Source organism: Pleurodeles waltl, chromosome 12 (genome assembly GCF_031143425.1).
Source record: "Pleurodeles waltl isolate 20211129_DDA chromosome 12, aPleWal1.hap1.20221129, whole genome shotgun sequence".
NCBI classification, from domain to species: domain Eukaryota; kingdom Metazoa; phylum Chordata; class Amphibia; order Caudata; family Salamandridae; genus Pleurodeles; species Pleurodeles waltl.
In genome coordinates this window covers 638,135,497-638,161,026 of record NC_090451.1, presented here as the reverse complement: position 1 = coordinate 638,161,026, position 25,530 = coordinate 638,135,497, and the positions used below count along the sequence as shown (strand labels likewise).

Sequence of the window (25,530 nt, the reverse complement as noted above, 5' to 3'; positions counted from 1 at the left end):
CTTATAATTCCCTAGTATATGGTACTGAGGTACCCAGGGTATTGGGGTTCCAGGAGATCCCTATGGGCTGCAGCATTTCTTTTGCCACCCATAGGGAGCTCTGACAATTCTTACACAGGCCTGCCACTGCAGCCTGAGTGAAATAACGTCCACGTTATTTCACAGCCATTTTACACTGCACTTAAGTAACTTATAAGTCACCTATATGTCTAACCTTTACCTGGTAAAGGTTAGGTGCAAAGTTACTTAATGTGAGGGCACCCTGGCACTAGCCAAGGTGCCCCCACATTGTTCAGAGCCAATTCCCTGAACTTTGTGAGTGCGGGGACACCATTACACGCGTGCACTACATATAGGTCACTACCTATATGTAGCTTCACAATGGTAACTCCGAATATGGCCATGTAACATGTCTATGATCATGGAATTGCCCCCTCTATGCCATCCTGGCATAGTTGGCCCAATCCCATGATCCCAGTGGTCTGTAGCACAGACCCTGGTACTGCCAAACTGCCCTTCCTGGGGTTTCACTGCAGCTGCTGCTGCTGCCAACCCCTCAGACAGGCAGCTGCCCTCCTGGGGTCCAGCCAGGCCTGGCCCAGGATGGCAGAACAAAGAACTTCCTCTGAGAGAGGGTGTGACACCCTCTCCCTTTGGAAAATGGTGTGAAGGCAGGGGAGGAGTAGCCTCCCCCAGCCTCTGGAAATGCTTTGTTGGGCACAGAGGTGCCCAATTCTGCATAAGCCAGTCGACACCGATTCAGGGGACCCCTTAGCCCTGCTCTGGCGCGAAACTGGACAAAGGAAAGGGGAGTGACCACTCCCCTGACCTGCACCTCCCCTGGGAGGTGTCCAGAGCTCCTCCAGTGTGCTCCAGACCTCTGCCATCTTGGAAACAGAGGTGCTGCTGGCACACTGGACTGCTCTGAGTGGCCAGTGCCACCAGGTGACGTCAGAGACTCCTTGTGATAGGCTCCTTCAGGTGTTGCTAGCCTATCCTCTCTCCTAGGTAGCCAAACCCTCTTTTCTGGCTATTTAGGGTCTCTGTCTCTGGGGAAACTGCAGATAACGAATGCATGAGCTCAGCCGAGTTCCTCTGCATCTCTCTCTTCACCTTCTGATAAGGAATCGACTGCTGACCGCGCTGGAAGCCTGCAAACCTGCAACATAGTAGCAAAGACGACTACTGCAACTCTGTAACGCTGATCCTGCCGCCTTCTCGACTGTTTTCCTGCTTGTGCATGCTGTGGGGGTAGCCTGCCTCCTCTCTGCACCAGAAGCTCCGAAGAAATCTCCCGTGGGTCGACGGAATCTTCCCCCTGCAACCGCAGGCACCAAAAAGCTGCATTACCGGTCCCTTGGGTCTCCTCTCAGCACGACGAGCGAGGTCCCTCGAATCCAGCGACTCTGTCCAAGTGGCCCCCACAGTCCAGTGACTCTTCAGTCCAAGTTTGGTGGAGGTAAGTCCTTGCCTCACCTCGCTGGGCTGCATTGCTGGGAACCGCGACTTTGCAGCTACTCCGGCCCCTGTGCACTTCCGGCGGAAATCCTTTGTGCACAGCCAAGCCTGGGTCCACGGCACTCTAACCTGCACTGCACGACTTTCTAAGTTGGTCTCCGGCGACGTGGGACTCCTTTGTGCAACTTCGGCGAGCACCGTTTCACGCATCCTCGTAGTGCCTGTTTCTGGCACTTCTCCGGGTGCTACCGGCTTCAGAGAGGGCTCCTTGTCTTGCTCGACGTCCCCTCTCTCTGCTGGTCCAATTTGCGACCTCCTGGTCCCTCCTGGCCCTCAGCAGCGTCCAAAAACGCTAACCGCACGATTTGCAGCTAGCAAGGCTTGTTGGCGTTCTTTCGGCGGGAAAACACTTCTGCACGACTCTCCACGGCGAGAGGGATCCGTCCACCAAAGGGGAAATCTCTAGCCCTTTTCGTTCCTGCCGAAACCTCAGCTTCTTCTGTCCAGTAGAAGCTTCTTTGCACCCGCAGCTGGCATTTCCTGGGCATCTGCCCATCTCCGACTTGCTTGTGACTTTTGGACTTGGTCCCCTTGTTCCACAGGTACCCTAGATTGGAAATCCACAGTTGTTGCATTGCTGGTTTGTGTCTTTCCTGCATTATTCCTCTAACACGACTTCTTTGTCCTTAGGGGAACTTTAGTGCACTTTGCACTCACTTTTCAGGGTCTTGGGGAGGGTTATTTTTCTAACTCTCACTATTTTCTAATAGTCCCAGCGACCCTCTACAAGGTCACATAGGTTTGGAGTCCATTCATGGTTCGCATTCCACTTTTGGAGTATATGGTTTGTGTTGCCCCTATCCCTATGTTTCCCCATTGCATCCTATTGTAACTATACATTGTTTGCACTGTTTTCTAAGACTATACTGCATATTTTTGCTATTGTGTATATATATCTTGTGTATATTTCCTATCTTCTCACTGAGGGTACACTCTAAGATACTTTGGCATATTGTCATAAAAATAAAGTACCTTTATTTTTAGTATAACTGTGTATTGTGTTTTCTTATGATATTGTGCATATGACACTAAGTGGCACTGTAGTAGCTTCACACGTCTCCTAGTTCAGCCTAAGCTGCTCTGCTAAGCTACCATTATCTATCAGCCTAAGCTGCTAGACACCCTATACACTAATAAGGGATAACTGGACCTGGTGCAAGGTGCAAGTACCCCTTGGTACTCACTACAAGCCAGTCCAGCCTCCTACAGTAACTGGGGCAATAATGTGGGTAGCTGTCTGAATTCCTGTGTGACCGTTTTCGGGCCAGAAGTAGGTTTAAGGCTTAATTTAGGGGCTAGTGCCTAAGTGGTTTGAAGACTGCCTGCTTAATAGCGGCCAATTTTCCCAGTTTTATGAATGACTAGGAAACGTGTTGGTTACGCACACACACAGGTGGACTGGGAGAAAAGAGTAAATCTAAAATTCTTCTTCATGTGGGCTCACCAGAGAGTAAGCTTACATTCCCAGGAAGTCGGAACAGAGATGAAAGGCTGCACCTCTTTGATTCTGAGCTGAGCTGTGAACATTTCTTTTCGGTTATTTTACACTATGGATGAGACGCACGTGTGTAAGATCTATGGAAGAATTTCTCTTATGGTTATTCTGAAGAGGATAGCCTTAACTTTGATTAGAAGAAGAAGAAGCTTTATTCGGTATGAAAAAATTCATCCATTACAACACATAATCACCAAAACATTGTAAAAATACCCATAAAACCATATATAATAAAAGCAACCATCATAAAAACAAGTACATATAATTATATATATATATATATATAAATATATATATAAAAATAAAAAACATAAGAAGATAAAAACCTCATTCATTCATAAAAACTAGAAAAAAAATAAGTAACATCATTCTAAAAATTCAACATTTTTGCGCCAAGTAGTAGCTCCCATCAGGAATGATCCCAGGCCCTTCCATACCAGTACATCTGAGGCCATTTGCAGCCACATGAAAGCAGGACGGTATTGTACAAAACCCTTGGGCCTAAGGAGCGGTAGTAGAAATCGGGTTCTAAATGGTGCATAAAAGACACAGAACAGTGTAAAATGGATCAAGGTCTGATGGGACACCCCATCACAGGGGCAGGGTCTAATACATTTCTCCCCATACTGACCTAGGGGGAAGCACAAATTACTTCTAATGATCCCCAAGCGGAATCGAGTTATGAGAGACCTTTCCCTCACATCCTCGATTTCTGAGAGATATCGCTCAGGACCCACCCACATCTTTAGCATAGTAAATTCCCTGATCAATTTTTTCCTTAGAGCCTCCCCCTCCCTCTTGGTCACCTGGATTCTCTGAAAGTTATCCTTAACCCATTTCTTATCATAGCTAGTCAGGTCCTCGGGATAATCAAACAATTCAGGCCGCCCCAGGTCATGTGCCATCTTCCTTATGTGCGACAGCCAGGGAATATTCTTTACATTGTCGCAGGCCAAACAATCCCTTAGGATATCCCTATTAAGAAAGGCATGTTCGTTACTCCAAACTGAAATCCATAACAAAAGGGGAGCCAGCTGGGTAGTGTCCTGTACATACTTAAGGTCCAGTTCCAGGTGAAGGCAAAATCCAGGAATATTTTGTCCAACACCCAGAAGCCTTCTACAGAAACGATTTACTTCCACCATAAGGGCTCGGGTATCCCTAAACCCCCAAAGTGCTGAACCATACAGAAGGACAGGTAGGCATTTCCACCTATAGATTTCAAGCAGGGGTTTGATAGGTTTATTACCCTAGCCGCAAAGTCAAAAGGTTGCACCAACTGTTGCATGAAAAAGCACAATCCTTCTAGCAATACAGGGTTTCCAAGATCCTTTCCCATCAAAAATGACCCCTAAGTATGGGAACTCATGGACTCTGCTAATAATTTGATCCTCCACCCTTAGCTCCCCCACCCTACTCATAGGTTTACCACAAACCATAAAGTGCGACTTCTTCAAATTGACCTCCAGTCCCAAAGCTGACATAAAGACGACATAAGCTCTAACTAGTTCACGGAGACCATTCATCGTGCGGGCCATAAGGACCGCGTCAACCGCATACGTCAGCACAGGGATATCAATACCCTTCACCTTCGGGACATCCCTGCAGTGTTCAATCAGAAAATCTGACAGTCCATTTGTGTATAGCAGGAACAAGGTAGGGGCCAAGACACACCCCTGGCGCACACCCCTTGAAAGCTTGAAAGCCTCCGAGCATTCCCCATTTGGGCCCACCCTCACGTTTGCAACTGTCCCTGAATGGAGATATCGGAGAAGCTCTACAATATTAGGGTCCACCCCTGACTGAATTAGCCTCTCCCATAATAAAGACCGGTTCACTTTATCAAAAGCAAAGCTAAGGTCCATAAAAGCAAGATAAAGGGTACCTTTCCTGGCCTGCGTATATTTGTTGATTATCATCAGTAAATTAAGACACTGTTCTTGCGTGCCGAGGCCTTCCCTGAAGCCGTACTGTTCCTGACTTAAAATATCATTTCCTGTCATCCAGGCCTCCAGACGGCCTAAGATAATCCGTCCCAGAATCTTCACAGAGGAATCCAGGAGTGAAATAGGGCGATAAGACTTAGGATCATTTCGATCACCCTTTTTAAACACTGGGACTATGCATGCCAATCTCCAAGAGGCAGGAAAGCCCACAGTAACGGCTGCATTGAGAACATTTAGGAGAATGGGTGCCCATAACTGAGGATTAGCTTTATACAGGTCCATCGGGGTTGAGTCCGGGCCCGGTGCTTTATTTTGCGCACAACTCTGTATTGCATCAACAACCTCCTGTAGTGAGAATCTGATTGCTAGGTTAGGAGCCACATCATACACATTCTCCCGCATATTTCTTAGGGGGGTACCCTCAAATATACTACAGAAATGTGTTACCCAGGCCTCCGGGGCAATATTACATGCAAGGCCCTCAGAGGTTTCTGTTTCAAAGGAACCTCTATTCACCACCTTCCAAAACAGGCCGGGATCTTTAAGAGCTGTAGCACGCTCTAACTCTTCCCAGGCTTTATCTTTATATTTTAGCTTGCTATCCCTCAGGGTCCTTTTATACCTTAATCTGGCTTCTTTTACGAGAACCCAATCTCTAGGGTGAGTCTTGGTAGCCATCTTTAAATTTGCCCTTGCATCATAGCAGGCTTTGTCGTACCAGCCACATTTACGTTCATTAGGGTGGTTGCCTACTAAAAAGAGACAGTCTCTGACAGCTGCATATACTACTGTTATTGCATCTATAACAGTCGTGGGATTTGGCGCTTCTGTCAGGAGTATTTCCATAAATAGATGTAGGTTATCCCCCACAACCCTTCCCACAACTTTTTGGGGGTCTACTTGCTTCCACCCAAGCCGCCTACCCTGGTCCTTTGTCACCACCGTTACAGGCCTGCCTCGTCCTAGTGAGCGTAGGGCCCCAGGGAGTTTAAAGGACAATATAAGGGGGTTATGATCGCTAAAACACTCGCCTAACACTTTACGCCCAATCACCAAGTCTCTCATAGGAGGGTACACAAAAATATAGTCGATGGTGGATCCAGACCCTCTTCCGACATAGGTTGGAAGTTGGTGAGTGCCTACTTCTTCAATATCATAGAAATTCAAGAGGCCCAACTCCCCGAGTTCCTTGAGTAGATCTCTGCCTCTCGAGTCCTGCGGACCCTGCGCTGAAAAAACCTCACAGTCACAGATGAAGGGATTAACCACAGTACTGGACCGGCCCAACTTGGCATTAAAGTCCCTGGAGATGATGGCACGAAATTCCAATCCCAACTTCTCCATTCTATATTTCATAATCTTAAGAATGGAGAACAGGGCCCCAATTTGGCACCCCATACCCCACACAGCATTATAAAAGTTGACCAATAATACATTAAAATGATTGGAGAAGAGTACCCATACCAGCAATATACCTTGATGGTTACAGTTAATTTGGAAAGCACCCACTATTGTAGAGAGGCGAATTAGAGTGACCAGGCCACCTTTCGAGCGACCACCAAGAGACTGTACAGCTGGAATTGCATATCTGTCATACCCATCCCACACAGCCAGTCCCGCCGACCAAGTTTCCTGAAGCATGATAACATCATAGTTAGCCACACACCCAACCCATGCTTGATCAGATAGCTTAGCGTCATAGCCCGCAATATTCCATGAGATAAGATTACACTGTGGGGGCACCTCTTCTTGTATAGCCAGTGCCTTGGTGCGTTGTCAATCCACCCCTTCCAGGGATAGGTTGCTATTTTTCCTTCTACTGTATGCCTGCAGGCTGAATTGACCCAGGGGGAGATTCCTACCAGATCCAGAAGAGATCCCAGTACACACTTGCATGTGATCGTAAAAATAGCCCAAGGGGACCATACCCATAGAACCGGCACTAAAGACAGGAGAGCGATGGCTAGAGAGAAGTCTTTTAGTCAGGGAGGGATATCTGACATTTATAATAATACAGTCGCCCTTCCCCATCTTATTTTTTGTACCGACCCACCCAATTCTTCTGGCAAACAGGATATCCTTGAAGTCCTTACATGAAAAATCACAATTTTTGCTCAGCCAATGACCAACCTTATTTATCAGTTGGTTTGTAGACTCAGTTGCCCCATAAACAAGAGCAGGCACATTCGTCAGCACTACCACATAAGGGGCACACGCAGGGGGAGATCCAAACAGGCCGGGGACGGCCTGGCCGTTGGCTGGTTCAGATTGTCATTTCCAGACAACAGTTCGCCACCCCCTCCAGCTGCCACAGAATCCGTATCAGGCTGCCTGCTGCAGCTAACCATATTGACTGACCTCTCTGTTCTCAATGAAGAGGATGGTACGGTCGGAGCAGTTTCAGCACAGGCACCCTGACCCTCAGTATTTACAGGATTCACCAAAAGATAAGATGATTTTTCCATGGGCCCCAAGGGTCCTGCGGCTACCTCTGGAAAGGACAACTCCTTACTGGCGCAGGGATGCCTCGACGAAGCCACACTTCTACCTACACCCTGGCTTCCTTGACCTCCTTGCGCACAAATCAGGGATACTGTTTTTTCTATGGCAGATAGTTTCGCCACCACGGGAGACAAAAACATTTTGCTGCCCTTTCTATGTGTCGTTGAGGCGACAATGGTCTGTTTTGATATATTTGTAGTGTAAGAGCATTGTTTTTCATAACATGTTTTATCAGTATATTTATTTAAATAATATATTGTTTTTAAATCAGCTGGATCTAGTTAATATTTGTAATGGTGGAGTGGTTAATCATGGCTGTTGAAAAGGCATGAAGACATACATTTGTGAAAGCTCTTACAACTGCGGAGGAGTGGAACGGACTAAGTGATTAACCAGTGGGGGTGCAGCGCTTTCTAAGATTCCTAGGGACTGCTACAGGTCTAAGCAAATGGGGTGTATTGTCTTGAGGCAGCGTTACTAGAGCATTACGTCACATTATAGATGACCCCTTTGTCAGGAGCACTGCCCGCAAACACCCCTCCGTTCCGTCTAATGTCTCCTTAATGAGATATATTGCTACAGCATTGTGCCCAGTGCTTAATTTTGGCCGACGGTTTGTGGGGCTCAGTGCCGACCCTTAATTGTCAACACCAGCACTTATGACAGTCCACCACGTAGTGGCGCTGTTTGTCTAATTTTATGATGAGCACAACAACAGTTGTTTAATAATTCATTATGCATTAAAATGACTAATATCTGCTGCCCAAGCCATTTTATAGCTTTGGGTTACTTGGAATAGACTGTAGGAGCGTGATGGTTACTAGATGTGTTGGTACTGTCATTGGAAGTGCTGACAGGGTCAATGGGTGGTACAAGCTGCAGAGGCCGCCTGTCAAAGACCTGGGCACTTATTTTATGTACTAAAGAAGCACTGACTGTGCCCAATCTAGGATTATGATTCTGAATCCAAAACTTTGAAACTTAATAACTGATTCACAGAGCTACTTCCATGAATCAGTGGCCGCCCCACTCAAGACTAGCTGGAAGGTCCACAGATGTGATTTCTGTTTAGATAGTAAAATTTTAACATAATCCTAATATCTACATAAATTCACCAAAGTCCTATGAATTTACTCCCAATATGTCACACTTTTGAAAACAGAAATATTATTCTCCTGATACAGTGATCTTTGTCCCACATTACAGGTGAGACTGTTATTTGCAGTCCGTATAGTCACTCTTTTACTGCACACATCACAAAAAAAAAATCCCACTATTTGCTGGAGCATGTGGATTTCTGTGCAATAAGCACTAAAATCTGCATGTTACTCATAAACTCATGATTAGGTGGTATACATTGCTCCCACTAAAATTCGACTCAGTATAGTATGATTTTACCAGCTGCAGCACATAACTCACCAATCACCAGGCGGGTCTGAGGCTGTTTCCAAGTGTTGCAATTCTGGCATAAAGCAATTGAAGCATGTGGAAATACAGCATGAATTGTCCTCGAGCACACAATTTGGTCATGTGTGGCAGCTGGGATTAGAACTGTAGTATTATGCCCCTGAAGTAGAAGACTTGACTAGTAAACTCCATTTCCTTCCACACACAGGTAAGTCTTGCACATAAATTCTTTCATTCGCTAATGCCCAAATTCACTATAGCTCACACACGCCGACCACTTTCCCTCACACATTTTTTATTTATCTCTTTTTCATACCACTATGGTCTACAGAGGAGAGGAAATCCAAGAAGCGCTCTGCCTTTTTTTAAAGGGGGGTGACATGCAACATATACTTATATATCTGTTTTTAAGCGATATTTACATTGCACATTTGTTTTACTCTGGTGTCTTATTCACGATTGTAAATGGGACAGTGTGCAGAATGTCCTGGTTTTTCTTCTCCTGCATCCATTGGTGGAACAGAAGAAGCTGGCATGGGTCATGAGTGTCCTCGGTGTCTCAGCGATGCTGTCACAGCGGACATGATGGGTAGGATGGGGGAAGTTATGATGGTTCATCTGACCTTTTCTCAAGATCATGGAAAGGGACTTGGGCATAGCTATCATTGGTGCAGCCGGTGCAATGACACCGGGCCCGCACGCTTTAGGAGCCCACTGAACCCTGTTTGTTGTAGTTTACTAGCTGTTCAACAGTAAGAGATCCATTTGCCTCACTTGGACTTAGGCTCATAGCGCACTTGCTACACCATTACAAGAAATTGTTCCTCTAAGTCCCTTAGGCAATGGCCGGGGGTGAAAAGTAGTGTGTGTGTCACATTCCTTCCCAGCCCTCGGGCAAGGCTGGGCAGGAATTGCTACTCCAATTCTCTTGGGCAACAAAGAGAGATTTGGAGCTGCCGCTCCACGGCAGGAGCAGAGGGGTATAGAGCAGAGTAGTATAGCATAGAGCTCCGACACATTCACCCCGGGCAAGGCCACAGAGAACTACGAAATACACCTTAGCTGTCCATTTTTCAAAGCCACGTGAAACAAGTGAAGCAGAAAGTTATTTCAGAAAAGCCAGAAACCACCATTGTCACTTTGCACTGTAGCCCATATGTGCACAGCCATGGAGCCTTTTCACCCCCGTCCACCACCGGGCCACGCGCAGGCCAGGAGCTCAGGGGTGAAGTCCTTTCAATCCCAAACATCCCCCTGCGCCATTTCGCAGTGTTTGCGTTCATTCTTTTTCCAAACTAAAAAGAACCTGCTACGCCGTGTATCAGGTTTAAGTGAAAGTGTTGTAGTTTCTTTCCATGGATAGTGAACTTTTTACCTGTGCACACTGTTGAGAAGAAAGCAAGATGGCTTCCGTCAGAAACTTCTCAAAGGCTTTCACCTAAGCACTCTTTTCGTATGTATGCCCGTATTTCAGGTAATTTTAGCCAATCAGAGGTCTTGCCTTCCTTTTGTGACTCGTATTGATCCTCGCCAGTGGTGGCGAGCATCTCCAGCATACAGAGGGGCAGTTTAACACATTCAGTCAAGAACTTCCACCACTTTATTTTCCGATAGAGTTGTGTCAAGTTACTTTCTTTCTTTCTCTTCTGCCCCTTCATGGGATGTATGTTGAAAAGCATTGCTTTGCAGTGTACCGTTTATCCCTCATTCTCTGCACAGCACTCCCAGTTTACTTGGATCCAGTCTCGCAGAGCACCATTCCTGACTCAATAGCACGCCGTACTGGTGGAATACTAGAAATTCAGAGCTCTCGTCGGGGACATCTCCAGTAGAACGTCTATTATCGGAGGCACCTCACAGGACAGCCCTATGCAGGACACTTGACGTGACCTCTGCTTTCCAGTAGTGGGGTGGCCTACACAGCTCTGCAGTGCCTGCTGCTTAGGTGTTGGAGGTCTGTAAAGCTTTAACAAGGCGCGCCAGCCCTTGTGCACGTTCAGATTTGGTGTGCGAATCTTAAATGGACACATATCGATCAGAGTATGTGTCTCGCACGTTCAGCCCAGGCACTCGTGTTGAAATTGCTGTATTGGTAGCACCGCCATAGCTCTGCACTGTCCTGGTGCACCTAATTTCCAAACTGAGACTTCTGCTGGCATTCCAGTATTATTACTATGCAGAATGTTCTTCACCGTGGCCGCTAAGGTACCAAGGTCCATGCGCGACGTGCTACTTCAGTCCAGGTTTTTCCTCTGAATTCTGCGACTTGTAGTCCTGTTGGGATAAACACAACAACAAGTCCCAGAATTCAAATAAAAAACTTGGGCTGGAGCAGTACATCTACTTGTACATCACCGAAACCTTGTACTGCTGTGCCAAAGAACCTCAATTTTAACTTGCAGCACACAGCTATTGAGTATTGAGCATTGCTTTGCTAATGTACATTACTCATATCCCTTATCCACAGGCAGACATTCCAGCACGGAAGTCACAACATTCTTGTACCAATGGACCTCAAACCTCTGGCTGTACAACACAGTAGTGTAGCACAGAGGTTACTCATTGCCCTGCCAAGGCAATGTACCTCATCTGCAGCATTTACAACTTTGCCAGGACAAAGTCACACACTATTGCCCCCAGGCCACTTCATTTTTAGGTCTAGCCCTCAGTCAGCTTACGCGGGTTGCCGCCAAGATTCCTATTGTGTACAGTACCAATATTTACAATGGGCTGTGGTTAAACCCACTGCCTATCTATCATTGGCTTTCTTAACAATTTTTTTTGCTTACTTTTTATTTGAAGGCCTCTCTTGTGTTTGTCTAACACCTCCCCCCTCCACCAACGCAGTTTGTTTACTATCCTTTTGATTGGTTGACTTGTATCTTTCCACTGCCTACAATATGGGAACAACTTTTTTCTTTTGCTTTCAGCACTCTGTGGGAGTGTATGTGTTTTCTTGCTATCTCCCTTGTCTGCTTTTCTCTTGCTGAGCTGCTGTAACAACGCATTTGAAGTAATTTTTCATTACTCATTGTTCCCTTGCACAGCCATGTGTTTTTCACAACAGATTTCTGCCTTACTTAATTGTCACTAACGTAGTCATTTGTGCTTCTAACTTTTCATCTACCTTTTTAATTTCACAGGGACTAATTTATTTTCTTATCTTCCTGTGCCAAAGGACTCTGCTTCAAGAGGTGGAATCAATCCATCATGCAGAATGTTTTCTCTTACTGAACATTGGAGGGGTGAGCTCTGGCATCATTTGTTTCCAGCGCCATTTCTTGTAACTCAGATTGTTTTATTCTTGTGTCAGCTTCTTGTTATATTGGGATAGCAGAGACTCTTAGGTCCTCGCTACAGGCTGGGAAAATAGGTCGGGATTTTTACAGCTGTTAAACTGACGTATTGCTAACAATGTACACATAGTGTGGCTTAGGTCTACCTATTTCATCAATTGGCTTTCTTTTACCAGACTTCTTCATCCACTGGCTTGTAAACTTTGTCAAAGCATGTCTTGGTTTAGCCAAGTGGAGAATTGATCCCAGCCTAATGCTATTGGTTGTTTGAATGTATCCTTCCCTAGCACTTTAATGCTTACATCTCCAGCTTACTCCCTTCCATCTGCCTTGCTCTATGATGTGCTAATGCTGTCTGCATTAGCGCATTAAATCGCAACCTACAGACTTCCATGCCGCATGACACCCATAAGGGTGGGTGAGTTGGGGCATATGGTATACGCCATGCAGCCATAAATAAAAGCTACCCTGGCTTTAAATGACATCTGAAGAAAAGGGTTTCTTGGAGGTTTGCGGGGCTGAGAGCTAGTCAGTGGCAGACCCAAGTCAATGAGGCGGAAGAGAGTAAGGCCTTTGTAAAAGTAGTAGCCTGAAGCCGTAGTCTTGCGATACACCTGAAACATGAGCTTAATGCCTGAGACATCTGTGCGGGAATACCAGGTCAGTGGGACCCATCGCTAGCAGCCGAGAGTAGTACTCACCCACCGCTGACTTCATATCCACCAATGGGAGGCAGCTGATGCCTTGCGTCAGGAATGCTTGCTAGCCACTGGCGGGATGAGATGATGTCTGCAAGTGGCCACTGGTGGCCAGGGTGGATAGCAACAAGTCGGTAGACTGGCCTTCAGGGTCGATAATTACTGGGGGACGGGTACTCGCTTGAAGACTGGGGCCCATATTTATGGGAAAGTGCCACAGTGCAGCAAGTCACCCTGCTGCACTGTACCACTGGGAAAGGGCAGGAGTTCATCATATGTAAGGCGTACAGCTCATTCTTGTCCTTCACCCCTGCTCTTGCGCACGATGGGCAGCCTAGCGCCAACGCAGGCACCCTTGCACCATGGCGCAAGGGTGCCTGCAAGATTGTTTTTGTGCAGGAAGGGCACCTTCCTGCACAAAAACAATCCCGGGGGGCATAATCCTCTTCCTGTATGTGCTGCAGAATGTAGCACACGTAGATAAAGGAAGAAACAAGAAGTAATAAAGATATTTCCCCTTGTTACGCCTCCCCTGGGAAGGAGTAAGGTTTTGGTGCATTCCCAGGTTTCCAAGTTCTTGCAAATCTGAGAAGGCGTCACATCCATGGGAGTTGTGTGGGTACACCCACGCAACACCCATGGAACGCTTTCCCAGGGCAGAGTAAGGCAACGCAACAATATGTGCGGTATTGCCTTACTCCATATTTTTGGCGCCGCTCAAAGCCATGAAGAGTGGCTTTGCAAGGCTTAAAAAATACGACTTAAGGTTTATGTCACTGATGGACCACGTTGCGTGGTGCAAGCATGGCTCAAACTGCTCATAAATATGCCCGGGTCTATAATCACAGGGAAGCTCAGACCCACCTGTGCCAGAGTAGATATCCACCTGTGGCAGAGTCTCCCATTGACAAGCAGATATCCACCTGCAGGAGAGGCTAACGCTGGATAGAGAGTACTCACCTGCAGACAAGTGGGGAGGAAACACTTCAATGCATCACTCCAGGCCTTTGAACCCTTACAAGTGCTGTATTTCACAGAAGCCTGGACCATAGATTCAATTTCTGACACCGTGCGTAAAAGGGCGCTGCTCCTCCGCTGCAGCATGGTCTTTTAAGATGCAGATCATTGACGTGGCATGTCCCCACAGGCTCACCTGTTTACTTTCATTTCAAAGGAGTTCACTCCTTTGATTACGTCATGTCTCCTGAGACAGCTGCGCGCGAGCCACCTTCGCAAACCCCATCTCGCACTCTCAGGTCTCTGCTGCTAAGAGGAAGAACAAGTGTCAAAGGCAGCAGTGAAATTAATTATTAAATAGAAAGGCAGTGAAAGTGCAAGCGAAGATTTCAACTTCAAACAAATGGTAAAGGGGTGAAATAAATATTTCTATTGTCTCCTTCAAAGTTAGGCTTAGCCTAGTGGCTAAGCAGCCTTCGGAGGAGGACATTTGGACAACTGTGCTATATGGTCCAGATTTAAAGTTAGGGGTTCTAGTGACATCATAGAAACATGAGGCCGAAGGTTGAGTGATGTGTAAATGTCACCCGAACCCTGAGATGACTATATAGGTCTATATTTATTATACAAGATACCCATTATGATTTTTTTTTTATAATTGCATGTTTATTTTTGGGCAGTTAGATGTAAAAAATATGTTTTCTTCTTCATAGCGCAGCTAACAATGGATACTGATTTCTTGAATAAATTATTAATAAAATGGGCAGTGTTGAGGGTCAGCACATTTAGGCGATTCCCACTCCTTCTGTCTACTTTAGATCCCTCAACCTTCTCCCCCTCTTTCTTTCCGCCCCTGCCGCCCGCCACTTTCCAACCCCTACTATATTTTCCACATACTACAATGTTTACTCTCACACACTGTTAAAAGAGAATAGTTGGCCTATTCAGGTTTCTCTTTTTTTGTTTCTTTTCAGGATCACCTTTAAAAAAATAGTTAAAGGTTTGGCCTGACAGAGTACCTGTTTAAAAGTGTGTGCTTTCTGTTGTTGTAGTATTTAAGGATTCTTGTGACAGGTATGTTGTACGTCATGATGCAATCCCAGCTTACATATAGTGCTGAACACTGTTGCCAACTAGTCCGATGAATAGGACGTCTCTTTAAAAATAAAATTTTAATTCCATTGTCTGCAAGGCTTTATTTAGGACGATGACAGTTTTTGTAACAGAAGTTGAAAAGGTATTTATATTTTTCTTCTTCTTTTTCTGCATTTGGACTTGGAGTCCCTGCGACCATGGCTTCCTCCTTGCGACCCCTGGCCTCAGAGGAGGCAAAATCAGTGCCAGGAACCCAAGGGCAGCTACACTTTCCTTATTTTCTGTCAGTGTTTTTATTGCACTAATAGCGAATAATGTTTAATTACCCACGACCGCTCAGAGAAAACCTACCAGCTCCTATCTTAAACTGGAGAAGCACAAAAATAGTTAACAGGCGCTTCCCCTATAGGCATTTCAGCAATGCATGTTTTAGCAGCGCCCTCCAGTGGCAATTAGAAGTAATCTCTGTGAGACAGGCTTGTCTGCATCACTTTACGTTCTAAGAACCTACACTTTAACTGCAATTCATTTTACAAGCCATAAACACTGTTGAGAATACACAACTGGGAGTTTAAAATCATTATCCATTCGCCCACACACGGGCAGCTTTAGCGTTTTCACCACTGACAAGTTTGTATAACTTTGAGGTGTGCAGAGTTATAGGCCGTGGCAAGGTGACACTGGTGGCAGAAAATGACTAGAAGGTGCAGGGATGCTAAAGCTTGTGAGCGCAGGAAGGAACTTGGTTCTGCTCCAAGCTGTTCACCTTGTGTATCAATGTGCATTGAGCAGCTCAGACTGTCTCCCAAGCTTTACATTTAGCCCGTTCATGCCTATCAAAATGCTCCAGGCTCCTTGTATTGTCTATTCAAAACCAAAAAGCCCCGTTATCCAGCATCCCAAAGGAGCTATTAACTACTATCGGGCTCTTCCAGCACTTGTCAGCTCAGAGGGCCTGTTGAAGCTCTGGTTAAACTCAAAGTGAATGAAGGGGGTGCATGGGAGCTTATAAAAGAACATACAGTGTCAAGGGACCGTCAAGAATATCGAGAAAAATATTCTTAAAAGCAACCACCAACCTCTGAACCCAAGGACATTAAGTGCAGTGTACCCCAAGGATCTCCCCTCAGCCCCACCCTGTTCAACACCTACATTACCCCCCCTCGCAGGCATTATCAGACCTCACAGACTGAAATAATCTACGCTGACGACACTCAACTAATCCTATCGCTCACCAAGGACCCCTCCAACGCCAAAACCAACTTCCTCAATGCCATTACCAGTGTAGACAACTGGATGAGAGACAACTGCCTCAAACTCAACTCCGACAAGACAGAAGTACTGATCTTTGGGAAGTGCACCTCCGCTTGGGACCACAGCTGGTGGCCAGCAGAAGTCGGACAAACACCCACACCTACAGACCATGCACACAACCTTGGTATCACCCTCGACAACAAACTGACCACGAAATGACAAGTCAACGCAGTTGCCTTCTCCTGTTTCCACAACTTTCGCATGCTCTACAGAATCTTCAGATGGATTCCAGTCAACACCAGAAGAAACGTCAACAAGGTCCTCGTCAACAGCCACCTCAACTATGGGAACGTCCTCTATGCAGGCATCTCCTCCCAGGTCCTCAAAAGACTCCAGACCATACAGAATGCGGAAGCCAGACACATCCTGGGGACCTCCCCAAACAGACCCACATCACCCCACCTCAGAAACCTCCACTGACTCCCCATCCATAAGAGATGCCAGTTCAAGATCCTCACTCATGCCTACAAAGCTCGACACAATCAAGGACCATTCTACATCAACCAGACTGAACTTACATCTACCCTCGAGACACCTGTGCTCCATCTCCTATACCGTTGCCAAGACCTGGAACTACCTGCCCCACCCCCACCTCCTAATAGCACCGCTCTGGCAGACTCTAAAAAAAAAATCAAGACCTTGCTTTTCAACAGAGACTCAGCATCCTAAGTGCCCGGATACCCCTAGGGAGGACACTTCTGCACAATAAAAAACGCTGATTGATTGGTTAACAAGTACAGTAAAAACACCTTCTTTTGTCTATGGTATCCGTAATATATACTGTTGTGAATAGGTGGGGTCCAAGTGTACTAAAGTATATTCCTCCATGAGATCTCATCATTAAGACTTTGTTTATGTGTGGACAATCTATATATCCAGCTTTGTACTCTCACAAACACAATGCAAGTTCATGCAAGAATGGCACATCCCTGATGCAATTCATTTAATATCACACCTACCGGTTACAAAGAAGTGAATGGGACATCCTATTTTGCGCCGTTAACTCTTAGAGCAGATGTCTAAAGACAGGGAATAAATAAGAAGCCTAGAAGGGCAGCGATCCCTATAACTAGTCTAACTTGGGGTTTAGTAGTGGGATTATCTAGTTAGACCTAGGGGAGTTGCGCCCCACTGAGTCTCTCTTCAAACTATAAGAAAGATAATAGGCAGCAACATAAATTCAATAATTGTGGGTCTAGTACTCTGACCAGTTATGTTAAGCAATACAGGGAGTTAAACGTTGGAGGATACAATGAGGACTATGTAGTACATGTTAGATAATACTCTACCAGGTATGGAGGGTTAGAACTACATTCCCCATCTATACTCTTCCCCACACTTCTGTGCTGATCCATGCACTGGTGTGAAGTACAACATGGGGTGGAAGGCTTTGGGACAATTATGATGAAGACTCTCTGCCTTTATTAGAACAAACTTTACAGTATGAGCTTCACTATTGGCCAATTCAACACGGGAAGGACTACATTTCCCCCAGATTCATTATAGCCGCTGCACCAACACGCAAGTAGCATGCAAAGGAGTTGCCCACTCAATACAATGGGGCAGATAACCCCCGATTATAGATTTTTTCTGGAAGTCAGCAGGTTCGGATCACCATAATAACAGAAAAGCGCAGAGACACTTCCGTGCTTAAGTAGCAATATGGTGTTATGATACCTGTAGTTGACACTATCGTACCCACTGCATTTCCCAACTCCCCTGTTGCAGTGAGGACCTGATCACGCATGCGCCCCAAGGTCAGTGGGCGTTGCATAGGCGTCTGCGTTCCTCAGAGTACTCACTTTCACCAACTGATAAAGAGATTCCTCACTTTGCTGGCAACAAGTAGGGCTCTGAGGACTTTTGAAGAAGTAATTCTCGGGGGCATATCCCATGCTGGGGAGCTCTTTACTTGCGTGGACCAGAAAGAAGATTTACATTCTGGGTTGACTATTTCAATATGTGACTACAGAGCCCACCCTCCTCTCAAGACCTAATGGAGCCTTGGTTACTAACTGGGCAGTGTAGGTCTAGATACTGATTTGAGTTGCATGCAAATGTGTTTACACCTCACGTAGCATGTGTGTGATGTGTTCCAGCACAATGTGTTGTTTTCTACTGGAGTGTGTTTACAACAATAAGGGGTGGCGTGCAGAGGAATCTCTAATATATGGTCGGAGAAATGTGACTGTGCACATTATGTATGTGATGATTCTCAACATGTTCTGTTTTTCTAGTCTCCCAAAATGCAGTGTGGACAGTGGAAATACACGGTTATGGTTTGTACATTCATGCTTGCGTGAGTGTGAGTAGTCCTCACAATTGTAGTTCAATATGGTAAAAATTACCATTATTCTAAAGGGAATGAGAAAAGGGTGGTCCTGAAGAAAGCCCAGGTACCCAAATGGGCAGAGAGAAGGGATTAAACATTTCCACCGACCTGCAGCTTCTGGGTCGTAATAGACTTATGAAGCCACCTTTCTATTTTGTTTTTAATCTTGCCAAAGGTACTCTTAATAAAGAAGGTTATAGAGAAACCAGCAGGCAATTGTAATCATTTAGTATAAATTCCTTTGAACAGAAGTGGTCCTCTAACAAACTGCGTCGAGTCCACCCACTCACTCACTCTAGGTGCAGAGCGTGAGGATCCGATGAAGCACGCCACGGGTGATACCAATGGCTGAGGAACCTACGGAATAATCTAAGAGATTCCTATGGTCTTCCAATAACGACCCGACAGGGTATAGAAAGGTAGGAACACCCTCTCATTGTGGTAGGATTAAAGGGATTTCGCCTCAGTTTGGACAGACCTGGTGTCTACCCCGAAACCGTGGGGAACTTCTGCGTTGATTGTACACCAGGACCAGGAACCCACCACTCGTTATGTGACACTCACACTGGAAAGAAACTACAGCACCGAAGAAAAAAAATAAAAATAAAAAAAAAAATAAAGAGGGTAACGTGAGGTAAATATGAGCTCCAGATAGGACACCTGGTAGAGATCATTCATGGTAGCCCTAGTTTCACCTTAACTGACATGCTTAAGTATTTTTGGCAAATTGTACTTTTTTTGTGTTTGCACCCTTGTAACCTCAAATTCAATATAGCCATATGACTATATCATGGCTCAGCTGTTCCAACTAGTCTGCTTAACAAATTCAGGGTATCGCTCTCACAAGCATGAAAGGCTGAGCTTTGGGATTCAAGCTTATGTCCTTCTGGTCACGTGCACATCTCTGCCAAAGAAGCAATAGCTTCGTGTACAGTAAACCATTTACGCATGGACAGATGCAATGGTAGAATGATAGCTAGAATATACTTTGTTTGACCTAATTTCAGGATACATGTCTGTGGTTGGATTTACACTTAATTTAGATGCCAGACAGTACCATCTGCTAAGAATAGACCCACAGCACCAAGAGAGAAAAACAAACACCACTAGTATGTATATTTTGATTTAGTACGTATTTTATCTTTTCGTGGCAAAGCCTAATCCTTCAGTCACTTAGTTCACTTTTTTGGGGGCGCGTATGTTCCCTTTCCTGAAGTGCTACATTGCAGGATTGCCTGTTGACTGCATACCTATATCCAGGCACCTCCGTGGTCTACATCATTGCTAGGCATCATAGAAGTAAAGCATTCAGACTCGCTGCTTCCTTACGAGTTGCCTGGGGCGGTACCACCCTAGGTGGATCTCTTTCAGGGCAACAACAAGAAGCCTGGCATTTCAGGCCCTGGCACACCTGGGTCTGGAAACATCCCATGAGATAATCCAGACCCAGTGAGGCCAAGAAGGATTCCTGGTAGGAGGATAAAGAAGAGTGGCAGCTCTGTCCCCACCCACTTCCTGCACCACAGGGGGAGCAGCTAAGGCTCCCCGATCTTCACCATGACCACCGCATCCCTGAACCAAATAACCGGTTACTCGTGATGAAGCCCATAGAGCAGCATTCAAGTCAGCATTCTAGCCTGACCCACCAGCTGGTGCTAGCCCTACAGCAGTCTTTGGGAAGTGTGTCTAATAATAATAACAAGTTGTTCTTTAGATATGGGGTTCTCCCACAATTGTGATCATAACATTACTATTAACCTGATTCATGGAAACTGGCGCTTGGCTATCAGTAATAGAAATGGGATTTATTTTTCTAAGCTGAGAACGCAACTATCAGTCAATATATTTGAGTGGGAGAGGCTGCAAGAAATGTGTGCACATTGACAGCAAAGGTAGAGCAAATCAGTACCTTTTTATGTGTGCAATAATGTCCTAAGGACCGGAGCAAGCAGCAGTATCCGGGTGGAGGGGAACTGTGAATGGAGGTGAATGATAAGCACACAAAAATATCAGCAAACTAACCTAGCGCAAGTGCATCTCGTCAGTGTTTACCACTCAGGAGAAAATTCATACATACATCAAACCATCACCCAGTATAGCAGTGGCATGCTTCATCATAAGGTTCACACTGGTCCCTAAAAGACTGGGTGGACTCAACCGTATTCCAGGGAGCTCTTTGTTTATCCAAGGATCCCTTCATTAGCGGGGTGGATGGACACAAACATGGACACAAACTAAAAATCAATAACAATGGCCAACAAAGGATATTAGTGGTCATATGACCCTGTCTACGTCAACATGTTTCTGCCCTATTCTTTGGCCAAGTAATGGTCCGGAGCATTCATCAGGACAGGTTCCAAATGCTGTCACGTACCCCGGTGACAACTTGTAAATCACTTTTCACAGCGACATGCAACTTTTTAGGCATGCACGGTGAGTACTCTACTCACCTGAACAACGTACGGTACCCACACACTGACTAGAGGTACCTGTAAATTAGAAAACAAATGTGCATTGGTGAAACCAACACACCAGTTGCTCATGCATGAAACCACAACCTATTTCTCTGAATTGACTTATTTGTACTATGCAAGGCTAATTACATTATCTTAAGCCTGGGCTCCAGGCCCGCTGTATTGTCTTAAGCCCTGAGCACCACACACCATAGCTCAGTGCACTAAGAAGAGACCATACATGTGCTTTGTATAGCCATTATGTCCTAGGCGGTTACCACCACCCATGCAAGATATAAGCTCCGCATCAAGTGAGCCAAGGTAGGCAACTGGTAAAACGAACATTTTTCAATCCTGAGCCCTATAAATCCTCTAGATAGGGAAAGCCTAACAGCGTAATATCCTTCAGGGAACATTACGAATTACTCCATACCGTAATTTCCTGCTGGTTGTCTCCTTGCACAAACATTCACAAAATGGAGAGAGAATCTGGACCAGTGCAAAATTAAAGACTCTGTAGGCAGCCTCTTTATGGGGGCACTACAATGGCCAAATGGGGGAACCAGGTTAAAACAAACAGGCACAGAAAATACCTTGTTGTTAAAATTGTGTGTGGGGAGGGGGCGGGTTGCACATCAGAATTGCAAAAATCATTTTGACTATGGTTCCAACAAACCTAGCACCCTGGCTGGGGAGAAAATGGTTGGGGATTGTTCTGTTGCAAACATCAATCAACCAGAACTACATTGACCAACCTTGCTTGCAGCACAAATGTAACATTGACGCAGGCATGCGGTGAATGAAAAAAACACAGCAATCATAGAAAGGAGGCAAATGTGGAGTGTGTGCTGGAGAAGTCACCCCCTACATATCATTCATCCAAGTGATGTACATTGCACCAAATCCTTGTTTCACATATTTATTACATTACCAGCTTTAACTGTGCAAACCCCCTTTTTGAATTGGTGAGCAAGACAGATGCACACCAGTTCATAAAAACTAGGTCCACCTATAACAAGAAGGAAGAGTTACAAAAACTAGGAAGAAACCAGTGTGAGTTTCAGAAATATTGCGTGTTATACCCAACATCTTCAAAATGTGTAGCTATTCGGAAAGTTGAAGTGTCGGACAAGGTCATTGTATCCTTGTGATGTGGTGCCCCCATTCTTTAATTAAAGTCTTCACTAAGACATGGCACACTAGGGGTGGTGGTTCAAAAAGCCTGTAAAAAGGTGGGCCACCGAACTAGAAGTCTGCTTTGTAGTTTGGCGCTTGTCAAGTCCATATCCAAGGTGATCAGTTCAAACAAAATTAAAAATACAATGGAGGGAGAACTTCTTAGTAGGAATTCTAAGTATTCCATGTGTGTAGCACTTCCGATTGCCTTTTTTTCCTGTTCCAGGTGAGCACTCCTGAAAGAAGTACTGGAGAGTCAAGAGCAGCACCACCAGGACCCAGAATCCAGTGTTCGGCCGGCTGCGACTGGGATTTGTAAACCAGTCCTAAATGGATTCTATCTGCTTGCGCACCTTCTCAAGGGCCCTCCCGTCCAAGGTCCGCTGACGGTAGAGCACCACCAGGGCAAAGGCAACACAGGCCCCCATCATCCCACCGACAAACTTCCAAAAGATGCTCTTCTCCATCTCTATGGATCGGCAGCTGGAGGTGGAGGAGAGAGAAAGAAAAAAGGGAGGAGACAAAGAACAAGAAAAAAATATTAAAATGCAGCTGATGGATGAAGGTGATCACATAGGATGTCTACACATATAATCCACAAACATCACCACCACCATAAACACCATCACCAACAACACTGCTACGTCAAAATAGCCAATGGCATTCATTTTATTCACATACAACTTTAGCAGGCTCAATTGTTTTTTCGTTTTGACTTGTTTATAACTGCAGAGGAAGCGGTATGATTCTTAGAACACTTGCATTTTGCTAGCACTATGCACTCTTCAAATGATTTTTTTGCTGATTTTCTGGTCGTTAAAATCAAACCATTAACCATTTACTTCAGGCTAGGTACATCTTTTGTAAGACGACAGGAAGTGCCACAAGATGTGTGTTTTTTTAACCTATGAACAGAGTATATCTTGATCCCAAACACTCGTTTTACCACTAGGACCAATGTATGCTTTATGAGGAGATGTATAGTCTAGTCACTTATTTTTTTCCAAAGGGTGTTGAAATAATGTTTGTCGAGTGTTACCGATTATTCCCACACTCGCTGAATATCAACCCCTTGGTTGGATGGTAAAACAAGCATTGACCAAGCCAGTGGGTCTGACTTTGTCAAGTGTGCGTGATGGTTAATTTAAAAATATATATACTGGAAGCAAATGCCAGAGAAATAAATAACAGAAAACCAAAACATGCTTATGCCTAAACTTGGTGGCCATGTACTTGAAATTAAACAAAATGTTTAAAAATGGAAAGAAAAGTAATCCACGCATAAAAGCCAAAAAGAACAGTACAGATGCTTCCGAAGAGGCAATGTACCTAGAATAGTTATACAAACTCTTGTTCATTTTAATACATTGCATTAGAAAATATTATATCGATTGGGGTATGGGAAACGTTCTAGTGGCTTTGAATTACTGTAACATGAAAACATGGTTTTAACATACACGGGTGATAAAAAGATAACTAATGGGGAGCACTGATACAGTAAAGTATTGGCTCATTATCCCTTGCACTGGCACGCACCTCTTGTCTGAGAAATGTGCTCATGTGGTGAGGAAAAATGCCATCACTCAGTGTACCAGACAGTCAGTCACTGAGATAGGCAGACTCATTGACCCAAGGTGTATGCTGTGGTTTCTGGAAGAAGGACTGGGTGACAGCTGAACAGGCCATTTGTTGACAAGGCCAACCCAAGGACTGCAGGGATGTATGTACTTCTTATTTAAAAACTGCTTAGTAGGTATACTTATGTATGATTTTCTGAATACATGAAGCAGGCAAAACAATCGAAGTGTCTGGACACCTCCTAACACTGTAATGTGGACCTGCATGTCGATAGACCCTTCCTGGAGCTCTGAGCCATAAGTGAGAAATACAACTGTACCAAATAAATCCCTGCGAAGAACTATTTTTCTTGCAATCAACAGGCATGAAGGCACTACAACAGGTTTAGGTGATCTAATTCTTACATTTTAAAACACACAATGCACAGGGTATGATGGGGCGTTTTGCCCGGACTGCGTTCCTACAACACAATGTTGTAAAGATATCAACAAAAGAGCATTGTTCAGGAGTAGAAACAAACACACATTCCCGACACTTGTGAAAGGCAACGTTAAAGTGTACACAGTCCTCTAAGACTGTGCATGTTTGGGAGGAGGACAGGAGCTGTGGAAACACCCTCGACACCCTCAGTGTACATCTCAAATAAATAACACAAGTTGGTTCACTGGCTCCCAAGAAGCTGTTACTTAAAGAAGGTGTATTAGCTTTTTGTGTGGGGAAGTGCCAACCAGCATCTAGAGTCACTAATATCCAAAGAACCAACAAACAATGCTATCCAATATAAGGCCAGTGTCCAAAGACGCAATGGTTTCATGAGCAGCACTCTTGGCAAGGCGGACAACTGATCTGTACTGTTGCCAGAGTAAACACAATGTACTGTTATCTTCAACAGGAGAAGAAAGTATCTTCCACTTGCGTTGTTACTTCTTACTACTGCAGCTCAGGGGTCAGGTCCACAGCCTGCAATGGGAGGTGGAGCACTTGCAAGAAGGTCTTCAGCACTGCAGGCATCTGAGCAGAAGCAAGACCTGGAGTACTGAATGAGAGTGGCTGGTGCATTCAAAGCATGTTAGTGATGACTGAGGGAGGGGTTGGCGCACAAGTAACCCTGTATCGCCGCCCAACCTCCCCATCCATTATTCCACACATGCTGGGATGAATGCTTCCTCGTGGTATTGGATTGGCAGTTTGAGTGAGCACGCACACTGTCGTACGCATGCCTTGTGTTCACAGGCCCCGCCTCCTCCAACACCCAGGTCTTAGGAAGCCTCAAACTCACAGGAGACGGGGTTGGCAGGTATTCGACTGCTTTCCAAAGTCATGAATCCCAGGATTCAGAGTGACGGCGGGTGAGCGTGTGCACTGTCGTATGCATGCTGTGTACAGACCTGCCTTCAACACCTTGGAATTTGTTATAGGGAACCTCTAAGTGTCAGAAAAGTGAGGGACTTGTGACAAATGAACATATGAAATGTGTACATGTTAAGGCAGCCCTCCTTCCAGCACCTAGGACCGAGCAGTCTTTGCTGATGCCTAGATTTAGGAGAGAAGAGTTTGTGAACATGACGCTGGCTTACAAATGCTAACTTTTTTTTTTCATTTTTTTTAGCACCCCTTTAATTTGCCTCCCCTAAAAAGGTGATTAGTTGGTTTTCCTTTTTTCCTGTCAACTGCAACACTAAATATACTACTGATTTTCTGGCTCCATCTTAGTTCCTGCACTTTAACTACATTCTACATAAAGCCAAAGCTAAATGTAGGTA

The 25,530-nt window shown here is 45.2% G+C and overlaps 1 protein-coding gene across 2 annotated transcripts in view; it reads right to left on the bottom strand.

Annotated features, from left to right (window-relative positions):
- Positions 1 to 21,918: 21,918 nt before the first annotated feature.
- JTB (jumping translocation breakpoint) overlaps positions 21,919 to 25,530 on the bottom strand; it is a 32,203-nt gene continuing 28,591 nt past the window's right edge. For both annotated transcript variants that reach the window (XM_069218154.1, XM_069218153.1), the window contains exon 6: positions 21,919 to 22,672. In XM_069218154.1, the coding sequence (XP_069074255.1) occupies positions 22,516 to 22,672 (157 nt within the window). In that variant the 3' untranslated portion in view covers positions 21,919 to 22,515. The remainder of the gene's footprint in view (positions 22,673 to 25,530) is intronic.